An 11,664-nucleotide genomic window follows, 5' to 3' on the forward strand; every position below is an offset into this window, starting at 1 on the left:
ATATGTATATATATATTTATATATATATATATATATTTATATACTTGTTTTCTTGGTGGTTGTCTGTGTCAAGAGAACGATTCGGATGTGAGGACAAGCGGGGGCCATGGAGAACGAAGTTGGCCGGCACGAGGGAGGCGCAGGAAGTTTCTGCATCCGCATTTCTTGAATCCGTTCTCGAGCGATTCTCTGACAAGAGGAATCGATTTCTTACGCTCTTTGGACGGCCGCAGTCCAGACAGATCCCTTTCTCCAGACGGAGGGAGAAAAAGGAAAAATCCAAGAGAAAGGGGAACGCGAGAGACAGCGAGAACAACGAAGAAGGCGAGAGAGAAACAACGATCGAGACAAGGGAGGACCGGTGCGAAGGAGACGAGCGGGACAGAGAAGCAGAAGAGAAAGGAAGAGAAGCACTGTCCGAGATCGCGTACTTTGCTCGATTTTTGCGTTGGGGAGGAATCCACAGAGTGAAGAAGACCGATTAAAGTGAAAAGAGCGAAGAAAATTCTTTACGCATCCCCAGGGAGAAGTCGGAAAGCAAGCAAAATGTCTACGCTTCTCCAGCACGAAATCCTATCACCTGCGAACCCCCGCAGATTCCTCAAACAGATCTAGGAATGTATACATATATACATATATATATATATATATATATAAATATATATATATATATATATATTTATATATCTGCATCAAGTACTTGTTCACTTATGTAGGATGCATTGACATCGTTCCAGCTTTGCAAGTGATGGCAACGAAGATCTACATGGGGAAAGGTCCCTGTGTCATCGTGACTTTTTGGTTCGAGTCTCAGTCATCACTTTTCTTTTCTCGGCGTTTCTCCGGCGCCCTCTCACGAACGCGCCACCCCCTAGGTCTGCTGGAGCATTCGCATCACGCGTTCGTTTTTCCTGAACTCTTTTTCTTCCTTGGCTTCTTCCTCTTCCTCTTGGTTTTCCTCTCCTCGTTCCTTGCTCTCTTTGCGGCGGCGCTCTCTCGCCTGAGCGCGCTCTTCGTCGCTGTCGGCTTCGCGCTGTCTCTCGTCTTCTTCTGCTTCGCGCCGCCTCTCGTCTTCCTCCTGTTCGCGAGCAGAGCGAAAGTCTGCGTCTCTCCACGAAAGCCACAGGCCGTCCAGCGGGTCGTTGGAAGCAGAGACCTGTCGCACCTCCATCGCCGTCTCGTCCGAAACGAATCCCTGAAACAAACAGGAAAGACAGACGAAAAGAAGAACTAACGCGGGGAAGATCGCGAGGTAAACAGAGGAAACAGAGATGGAAGAGAACTGGGGACAGGCGCAGAGAAGAAAAGAAGAGAAGAAAAGAAGAGAAGAAAAGGAAGAGAGAAGAGATAGAAGCACGACGACACCAAGCCGAAGCCAAACACACCTGTTTGTTTTCAGTCTCACTTGTTCAATCCAGGCTCGAAAAAGAGAGGACGGATAAGGTCCGTGGAGGGCGGTGTCGCTTGGATTGTTCAGCCAGCGGAACTGCCACAGCGTCGCCGCCTCCCCTGAGTTACCGTCTGAAAAAATAAAAACATGCAAAACTGTGCGATGCAAGAAAGAGAAGAGAGAAAAAAAGAAAAAGAAGAGAGGCAGAGAAGAAGAGAGACAGATATCCAGAAAACACAGAAGGCGACGTCCTGGAAAATACCAACATACACATATACGGGAGAAAGGCACAGCGGGAGGAGAGGAACGATGAGTAGACAGGGCAAGATCTAAATCCTTTGACGCAGACTTCAAGTGAAGGACTTTACCTTCTGCATGCGCGGCTTCACTTTCCGTGTCTGCCGTGGCGTCATCAGTCGCCGGTTTTACGCTCTTCTCGATCTCATTCAAAATATCCTCTTTCCGGAGAAAATAAACATCTAAAGAAAAAAAAACATTTTCTCCACAGGGCTACACGGACAGGTACATGCACAATTCCATGCACATCGTCCTCCACACATTCATATATATATATATATATATATATAATTTCTATGTCTGAGGCTTTATCCATTCAAAAGTATATGTCTGTGTTTGAAGTCTTCTGCGTTCCCTGACGTGAGCGTTTATTACGAACATGGAGCAGCAGACAGTGACGGGGGGGAAGACACCCGCTTAGGGTGCCAGATGCTTCCCTCCGTACACTGCGGCAGAGAAAAAGGAGACGCGGAGAGACGATCGGATGGAATATACTTTGCGTGCATCTCTGTCCAGAAGTGAAGCGGGTGTTTAGACTTTTGTACAGCTGCATGCAGACGCACAGATTGACGCATGTAAACATGTCTGCGTAAAACTCGGAGTTCACACAAAGTACGGACCCCAGGCATCCACCACACAGCTGTCTCTCTCGGTGCCTCTCGAACGCCAAGTCGACGTCCGCGACGCGACAAAGTCGAGGAGACTGGCGGACGAAGTCTGGGGATTTCGGAATTTGCCTTTCGCAGAGAGTATGTGAATGTCTTACTCTTCCCGACAGCCATGAGGCTGGAGCAGAGGTCTGTGATGGCGTTGAAGACGCGCAGTTCGTCCTCATTCATTCTGCCTCCATTGGCTTCCCTGCGCTTGGAAACGCGCGCATCTTTTCTCCCGAATCCTTCTCGCCTCTCTCCTCTCTCCCCTTCTGGAGTCTTCTCTTCTTCCTTTTCTGCATTCGCTTCTTTCTTTTCTGCATTCGCTTCTTCCTTCTCGGCGTTCGCTTCTTCCTTCTCTGCGTTCGCTTCTTCCTTCGCTTTTTCTTCGCCTTCCGGTTCCTCGCTTCCCAGGTGTTCAGAGTCTTCTTCGCGCTTCTTTCTGCGGGTGCGCTTCGCGGTCGGCCGACAGAACGCGTCGTCTTCTTCTTCTTCCTCCCGACGGCGCTTGCTCTCTCGCGCGCCGTCTGCACTGTTCCCCCGCTCTCTCCGCGCTGTCTCCTGTCTCCGCGCCTCCCCAGACGCGCGGTCGCGCTCCCGAGCGGCGGCCTTGATGCGGCGCATTGCGTCCGTCGGAGACTCGCCAACACCGAGAAGCTCTGCAAGTTCTCTCAAACTCTCCGGGATGTCCACGACTGTCGCCTCCGCCTCCACGCACATCTCCGAGAGCGCCCGCTGCCGCGCCTCCTCTGTCTGGAAGATCAGCAAGGCGAGAAAAGCGTCAAGGACAAGCCGCAGGAGACGCATGGAGAGAGAGGAAAGACACGGAGGAACGCGAGATCGAAAAAAAAGCAGGGAGAAAGCCAAAAGGAGAAGAAACAAGACTCGATATGAAAGGTGGAAGGCGGACCCCAGAGCTGCACAGATTCCGTGGAAAACGAAAGAGGATGAAAGAGCGAGGACCTACGCAGTTCTTCGAATTCCATCTTCTTCAAAAAAACGAAAAACCGCTGACGCGAAAAGCAAGCATGTGTGGCTTCTGCTGTTCTGTCTCTTTTTCCTCCCGCTTCTCTAGCGATTTTCTAAAATGTTTTCAACAGTGCACCAGGAGCTGAGCACATCGCTCCCTTGACTACTCTGACTGCAGTCCAGACACAGCCTGCAGGAGAGCTGACTGGCGCCGCCATGGAGATCGAGAAAGCCGGTGAACGACTTGTGTCGGAGTCCGCCGTTCCTGCTTCGCAGTTGGCACTCCATTCTCTCCTTCAGCGTTTTTCTTCTCTTACGCGAAATGCAGTGCTGGCGTCTCCAGCGTCGATGGCGTCGAGCCAGCCGTCGGCGACCATGGCAGGCTGTTTCGTCCGCCAAAGGTAGTTCCCTTCCTCGTCGAAAACGCCTTCCTGCATTTCTCTGCGCATGTTGAACGGCTCGAAGACGATTCCTTTTTCGTCCTTCTGCAAGCGCACAGGGCACCACACAGACGCGCGAAGAGACACTCAGAGACGCGGCTCTTGGAGTTCGCATTCTGGAAGAAGTCATGCATTCTAGAGCTCGCAGAAGCCTCTGGAGAACAGCAACACCCCACACACAGAGGATGGAGGATGAGAAAATCCTTTTTCCGCTGCTCACTCAGGCCGCAGCACCGTCTCTCTGCTGTCGATCCGAAGCCTTCGCTCCGTTCCTCTTCGTTCTCCCTCCCTCGTCGCGGAGGTCGAAATCCCCTCTATCCTCATAGGTCTCCCCTCCCTTCTCCGCCTTTCTCCTTCTCGTTTCTCTTTCTCTTCCTCTCCCTTCATCTTCTTCTTCGTCTTCTTCTCGTTTCCTGCTCTCAGTCTTCTATCTACCTCGACTTCTGGGTCTGCCTCGGAGGCGGCGACGGCGGCGGAGCGCAGATTGACTGTGTCGACTTCTGTGTCACCGACGCCGTAGCCGAGGGAGCCAACACCGGCCGCCAGAACCTTTTTTCGTCGTCGAATCTTCTCCACCTGCACAGAGCAGCCTCGCGGAAGAAACGGAGCTCTTCCTCGCCTTCGCAGGGCAACGTCAACACAGACGGCACAAGCAGAGACTGCCGGACAAGAAAAAAAAACGCAGAAACAAATCGTGCGACGAAGTGAACGAAAATACTTTTCACAAAACACCCGTCTTCATACACACTTATACATATGCATACATCTAGGTATACACACATAAAAATATAGGTATATATATGCACATATATATATGCATGTATGTATATATATATATATATATATGTATATATGTATATATATATGTATATCACGTATCTGTAAATGGAGCATGCAAGGTGTCAAGCCGGAGACGGCGAATCACGAGAGACCTGAAGAGAGAGCGGGAGAGGCAGAAGCCGTCCGACTGCAAGTCGCTATTACATGGATTTGTGGAGATCTAGACGTCGACAGAGATTCTTTCCAGACATGTACAGAAGACTACAGGTTGACGTTCCAGAGCGCGGAATTCGCTCGTGGAGAGAGTGCTGTAGAAGAGAGTCGAACAAGCTTCGAAAACTCTCAGACACACTGATAGAGAGTTGTCGTTGACGGACAAGGAGAGCCAGCGTACTTCATCTTTGGAGTACTGACAGTCGAGGTCTGCAGCTGTGTCTTCGTGATCTTCTGCCTGCGGAGAGGAGCCTTCTCCTGCCCATTTCTCCACGAATCTAACTTCTTGCTCCTGTTTGAAACAGACGCGCTTCGCCACTGCGCCGCCCGGCGGCTGTTCTCTCTCCGGCTGTTCCATGTTTCGACTTCTTGCCGAAGACATACGAGCGGGAGAGCGCCGACGTTCAAGCTCGAGAGAAGCGCGAAGGGAGAGCACAGACGACGCGGACAGAGGGTGGACAGAAAGCAGACAGGAGCTGAGTACGGTCGGCAGTGCGAGGACGACCAGTTCTTCGCCTCGAGCGAGAAAAGCAGGGATGGAAGACAACAGCAGACGGACGAAGGCGAGCCGGAAGAACGCAGGCCGTGAGCGCGGAGGATGAGCAGGAAGCGAGACGGAGAAGGACAGGAAAGAAGGAGGAAGGTTTCCACATCCACAGCGAAGAGTGGAAGCAGACAGCTTCTCTCTCGCTGTCGGGCAGAGACAGAGTCGTCAGGCGGTACTCTCAAGGTCGTACAAAAAATACGAAACTCCTCTCGCGACCCAGGCAGGGAGAGGAAGAGAGTTCGAAGACGCAAAAAGGGATGCTTTCGCAGGAAGCGCCTCCGACGACTGCGAACGGCGAGTGGAAAGCAAGGCGAATCCGCGGTAGTTCTACACTTCAGCTGTGAACGACTTTGTTCTGACAATCAGCAGGACTACGCTTGACGCGTCCTCCGCCATCGACGTCGGGCAGGGCACACAGGGAAAGGAGAGAAGAGATGGAGAGCGGAGACGAGAGCTCCGTTGACGGTGAAAAACGAAACAGAGAGAAAATGGACGAGAGAAACTGCGAGAGCAACAACATTCCTCGTCGGGAGAAGGTCCTTTCTCAGAGACCAACGCTTTTCCCTGACATGTTTCTCAAGCTCGAACCTCAGGGAAACGCATGCTGTGGCGAAAGTCCTCAACGCGTTTTTTTCGTCTCCGTTTTAGACAGGAGAGTCTCCGCGACTCTTTTTCTTTTCAGAGAGGGGGGAGCTTCCAGAAGTTGTGTTGCCTTTCTTCTCGGCAGGAGAACGCGTTGCGAAACCTGCATGCGAAATCCAGTGACTTTTCGGTGGCGCAAGAGACGGAGGAGGAACAGACACCCAGTTCCAGCTTCCTAGGTTCTCTGCGAACAGCGAGTTCAGAGTGGATGTCCTGTGCCTCCATCTTTTTTTTGAAGGAGAGCTTTTTGCGAGGAAAAGAAGACGCGCCCCTCCGATGTTTCGTCCTTCGTCTTGGCACATTTTTGCAAAAGTCCCTCGCTCTCTGGCGGAGTTCCCGGAGTTTTTCCTGTTTCCATTTCTTCACCCGTCGTTCTTTCTTCTTTCCTCGCAGAGTTCTTGACAAAACGCGTCCGCCTTCCCCCGCTCTCTCCGTTGTGCCCTCAGATGCAGGCGCGCGTTCGCTGGGCTTCCGTGGACCCCCGGAGAAGGCGTTGATGAGTGGCTGCGAAAAATAGACTTTTTCCGACGTTTTCACCGTGTGAACAGGCGGCCATGGCTCGAGGAAAAGCGAAGGCGAAGGCTGCCTCTGCAGCGAAGAAGAGAAACGCGAGAGACACGAGGCCTACGGACACAGACCGGGGCAAGGCGGAGGAAGCTCCGACGGCTGCGGAGACGCAAGAGGTGGAAGAGACTACGGAGGCAAAGCCTCTTGCCGAGAGACGCGGAGACTGCGAGGAAGAGAAGGCTCGGAAGAAACGCGCAGCGACAGACAAGGCGTCAGGAGTGGAAGAGGAGGAAGACAAGAAGGAGAACAAGAAAGACACCGGAGGGGAGAAGGACACTGGAGAATCTGTGACGAGAGGAGACGCCTTCGCGGAAGGTCCGTCGCAGGCCGTTGCCGAGTCCGATGAATGCAAAGAAACGCCGAAAGAAACCGCGGTCAGGGACTCGCCAGAACCTGCCACTTCGGGTGTACATACACCTGATACCGGCGAAGCACCAGCGGAGCAAAGCGAGCCGCCAGTCCTTGACTCCCCTTCAGAGAAGCCGAGTCAACAGAAGACTCAACAGCCTTGCGACAGCCGAGACCGCTACTCCAAAGGCCAGAGAAAAGAACTCCCTCCGCCTCGCCTTCTCGCTCTCCGCCCGCAGCCGGGTGTATGTACACCGCCTCCGCCTCCAGTGGCGCCGCTGATTTTGTCGGCTCCGCAGCGGCAGAGGCCTCTCGCTCCTCGCGTTTTCTCCCCTCCCGTTCCTCCGCCTCCGCTTTCTCAGAACCTGCATCGCAGCGCTGCGGTACCTCCTCCTCCTTTCCCTTCTCCAGTCCTTCTCACTGGACGCAGGCCGCCTCCTCCACCGGCGCCGCAGCCGGCCTTCGCCTCCTCTCCCCCGTCCTCTGCGCCTGCGTTCCGAGGTGTGTCTCCCCCGGCGGCTTCCCCGCCGTTTCAGCAGCGGACGCTTGAGGGCACTATGGATCCCTTCGCGCAGCTGGCGTACTTCACTCTCTTGCAACAGCAGCGCGAGGAAAGCGAGAAGCTCACTCAAGAGCCGCCATCTGTGGGGGGAGCAGATCCTTCTGCTTTTCGTCCTTCTCTTTCTTCAGCAGAGAGCAAGCCGAGGGCGGAGCGCGACGGCGCGCCTGCCTCGGATGGGGTCTCGGTCGCTGGAGCGCCGTCAGTCCTGGAGGTTGGCACCACCTACACCGGCCTGTCGACGACGTCACATTTCGGCTTGTATAGCGAACCTGAGATGTTGCGGAGGATCGAGGCGGCGCGCGACTACGAGGAAGTCCGGAGCCTGGTGAACTTGTACTCGGAGAAGGCGAAGAAGTTTCCTTCCGTCTTGGGAGCTCTGCTGCTGCGACTGGCGCTCCTCGGACGCCAGATCTTCAGAGACCAGCTGCTCGAGACGAGCAGAGCGCTAATGAAAAACGGAGGAGTCCTGGAGCAAGAAGCTGCGAAAAAAGCTTTGAAAGATCCCCTCCCTGGAAGCACCCTTGGTCCCCTGGAACGGAGTCCGCAGGAGGACGTCAAGTGAGCAACGCACGGACATGAGAAAGAGAGAACAAGCGAGGACAAGAGAAAAAAGAAGAAAAGGAGGGATACTGGAGGATGTCCGATTGTAGGTGTGTGTCTTTGCGTCTTTTCGTTTCCTTCTTGTTTAGGAGACAGAGGACTCTTTGCAACAGGAAGACTTTGCTCTGCTCGAGACTCTCTTCTTTCAAAACATTGGTTTCTGAAACTGAGTTCTCTCGAATTTTTTCCTTTACCTGGTAAATCGCAGTGACCGTGGTCTGTGCCTGCGTATGTCGCTTGACAGCTGTGTAGCTCTGTTGTGTCAGCCGGACGCGGAGGAAAGATTTTTACTGAAACTGTTGAGGTCTTTAGCGAACGTCGTCGAGGCCTCCGTCTCTGTTGCCTTCCGAGTTTTCGCTGAGGACGCAGCTCCTCTTTGTTCGCTCTCTTTTCGGTCGACAGTAAATCTGTGCCGTCAACTTACGCCTCTGGAGACGGATATTCGAAGTCGTTTCGTTTCCGAGCGCTCGGTCTGCTGTCTCCTCCCTTAGTCGCAGCGTACGCGGCGCACCACAGCTTCTCGAAACTCGCGTCGACAGACAGAGGAGGTCTCTCAGTTCCTTCGTTTCTCAGGATCTTTCAAAGTGGAGTACATGTGGAACTTCCAGCACACAAATGCCTTTGTTTCCAGATTCAGCGACTTCACCAAGACGACGGCGCGTCTCTCGGACTGTCTGATGGAGCATTTGCGGACCGATGCGTCGCGGGTGTCGAACGACGTCCTGCAGAATCTTTTGTGGGCGTTGTCGCTGACGCAAACGAACTGCATGGGCGTCTTCCGAGAACTCGCGAGCTTCGCCTCGGTCCGGCAAGATCTGTCTGCTTCTCAGCTGGTCACCCTCTTCTGTGCATACACTCGAGGCCTCGAGAAGACTTCCGACCGACGCGGAGGCGTCAACATCACGTCCGATGACTCGGCCTTCTTCGAAGACTGCGTACAGAAACTGCTGCTTCGTCCGGAGGAGCTTGCCTCCCTCACTGCAAAGCAGATTGCCCTCTTCCTCCAAGCCTGCACAAGGCTCAACTTCAACAACGCCCTCCTCCTCAAACACATTGGAAAACTTTCTCTACAAAAAGAAAAAGAATTCGCGCCCAAAGAGTGGGCCACCGTCGTAGCCGGTCAGCCAGAATATTATATATATATATATATACGCATATATAAGAATACACATAGATGTATCTATATTCATACACATATATATGCATGTATAGTTTTTTTGTGTGGATAGATGTGTGTATAGGTGTGTGAGTGGATGCATGACGCATGTTCTTGGCTATATATATATATATATTTGGATGTACATGTTTACGTTTTTCTTTGTTTCGAATCATGGAAAGTAAGAAATGTGCATATTTCGAAACGAGACACCGTAGGAGTGTGTGGCTCTACACAAGAGGAAAATCAGGTCTTTCAAAGCCGAGTGAGGCACGGTCACATGCATATGTGAGCATATGCATATCGTTACTTATTCATATATGTATATGTATATGTATTAACCTCCAAAACCAACAAATGTAAGTATGCGGACATAGGAGGGACGCACATGTCTGATGTCAATGAGGCATGCGAATATTAGGTTTTCCATGAAATCTCTTTGGAAGAAGAGGCTCGAGGGTACTGACGCAAGGACATTCTACACAGTTTCAGCAGTAGCGACTGAACGACAGAAGAGTCGAGTACCCTTCCTACATACACCAGCCGCCAAAAGCGTTCCTCCAGTCACGAGACAGGTGCAGGAGCTTCACGAATCCAGGTTGGGGAGGCACAAAGGCTTTTCAACGTTGTTTCGTTTCTGTTGTCCGCTGTTTCGTTTCTTGCGCGCAGTGTTCACGAGGTTCGGCGTACCTCTCAGAGGAGAGTGCGAGAAGCTGCGCAGAGAGCGACGCGGGAGAGACTGGGAACGCCCACCACCTCCCAAGAAGCCCAAGCCGATCAGCCAGTGCTAACTTGCTTCCATGCAAATACATTTATAAATATACATACATATAAATATATAAATATATATATATATTTATTTATATGTCTTTTGTAGGCGCACGAGAATATATATATATATATATATATATATATATATATATATATATATATATATTTGTGAAAATGTGTAAAATGCCAAGCAGCCGGATGCAGCTAGGAGGGACTTTGTCTTTTTCTGCAGAGTGCCTCTCCTATGGACATCTACAAGGGGCACAATACATCGTCTCTCTAATACATATTATACACATAATATATATATGTATATATATATATATTACATACATGGAAGCGTGTTGACGTTAGTATAGACTTTTTTCTAGTCCAGTATGTATATATTTATATGGATCCATATATATACATATATATATATATACATATATATATATATATATATGTGGATATAAATATGTTTGTATCTGTGTGGACGTACACGTGGCTCTCGCGTTCGTCCACATATATGCATGCGTTTGCGGATGCATGGCCAAGTAGAGAGGATCGGTTGTCATTTTCAGAGTTGCATGCGCGCTCGACTATTTCGTTTGTCTGCGTCTTGTCTCTCCGGTCTGGACGAGTGCCTTCTTGTCTTGGAGGCGCGACGGTCGCGTCTGGAGAACCTGCGTTTCTGAGCCTCCGCGGGAGTGCGTCTGCATGCACGCGAGAGAAAAATGCCACTCTGGAAAAAAAGGTTATTACTGCAGTCCGTTTTGCGTTCTGCCTTCCTCGCTGGAGAGAACGCGAGGCGGTCTGCCGCTCCGTTTTCACCGTCAGCTTCACGACATACCGGCAAACATTTTTCCAGTGAAAAGGAAGAACATACAGATCGCTTCTCTTCCACACAAACCATGTTCACTACAGGCAAATACAATCGGAAGTCTACATGCCGGTGCATATATATATATATATCTATATATATATAGATATATATATATTTATATTTATATATTTATATTTATATATATATATATATATGTTTATAGATATATTTATATATTATTATATATCCATTTGTACGTAGAGAGATGTGGTTGCTGGCGAGGAAGAAATAGACAGACTGATCGACACAGAAAAAAGATCGTAATACGCGGACAGAAGCAGACAGGTAGACAGAGATGGATAGAAGGAGATAGACAGGAATAGGTAGAAAAAGCAGAGAAAAATATCTATGCGTACATATTAATCGAGATGGGCGGACCCAGAGACACGGATACAGATAGATATACTCATAGACTCTGAGACCTGGTGGATTTTCATGCATCTGCCAGTGGATTTTCCCTCGTCTTCAAACCGAGTGACTGCGGAATACGGATTTCTGCGTTTCATACGCGTATCCCGAGTGTCTTTATTTACAGATATATTCCGTCTTCTTTCTCCTTACACGTGAACGTTTATACAAGCGTAACCACAGTTCCGCTTCTTTCTGCGCATATCTCTTTATATCTATCTATCTAAGTATATATATATATATATATATATATATATATGAATATGCAGACGACGTAGCTTTATCGTCGAGAAGAGAGGGGAGAGAAAAGATGCGCATCTCTTCTGAGTCGTTTACAGTTTCAACAGTTTTAGAGGAGGAGGCGCAGAGACTCTCTGGCCTCACGGCAAAGTGGAAAAACGCGACTGGGGGCATGAAGCCAATGGAGAAATAATTATGTTTTGAAAAAGAGCAAATCGG

The 11,664-nt window shown here is 50.5% G+C and overlaps 2 protein-coding genes across 2 annotated transcripts; one reads left to right on the top strand and one right to left on the bottom strand.

Annotated features, from left to right (window-relative positions):
• Positions 1-82: 82 nt before the first annotated feature.
• On the bottom strand, positions 83-5,951 carry TGME49_217010 (hypothetical protein). Its single transcript, XM_002370968.2, has 7 exons — positions 4,921-5,951; positions 4,182-4,322; positions 3,624-3,791; positions 2,454-3,090; positions 1,759-1,869; positions 1,406-1,521; positions 83-1,195 (listed from the first exon to the last, which is right to left on the bottom strand). Exons 1-7 carry the CDS (start codon positions 5,119-5,121, stop codon positions 872-874), a joined length of 1,698 nt encoding a protein of 565 aa, XP_002371009.2. The 5' UTR covers positions 5,122-5,951; the 3' UTR covers positions 83-871.
• A 49-nt stretch (positions 5,952-6,000) lies between these two features.
• TGME49_217000 (hypothetical protein) lies at positions 6,001-10,680 on the top strand. The gene is made up of 3 exons (XM_002370967.2): positions 6,001-7,963; positions 8,637-9,124; positions 9,831-10,680. Exons 1-3 carry the CDS (start codon positions 6,483-6,485, stop codon positions 9,950-9,952), a joined length of 2,091 nt encoding a protein of 696 aa, XP_002371008.1. The 5' UTR covers positions 6,001-6,482; the 3' UTR covers positions 9,953-10,680.
• Positions 10,681-11,664: the final 984 nt, after the last annotated feature.

Source organism: Toxoplasma gondii, chromosome XI (assembly GCF_000006565.2).
Source record: "Toxoplasma gondii ME49 chromosome XI, whole genome shotgun sequence".
In the NCBI taxonomy this organism is placed as follows: Eukaryota; Apicomplexa; class Conoidasida; order Eucoccidiorida; family Sarcocystidae; genus Toxoplasma; species Toxoplasma gondii.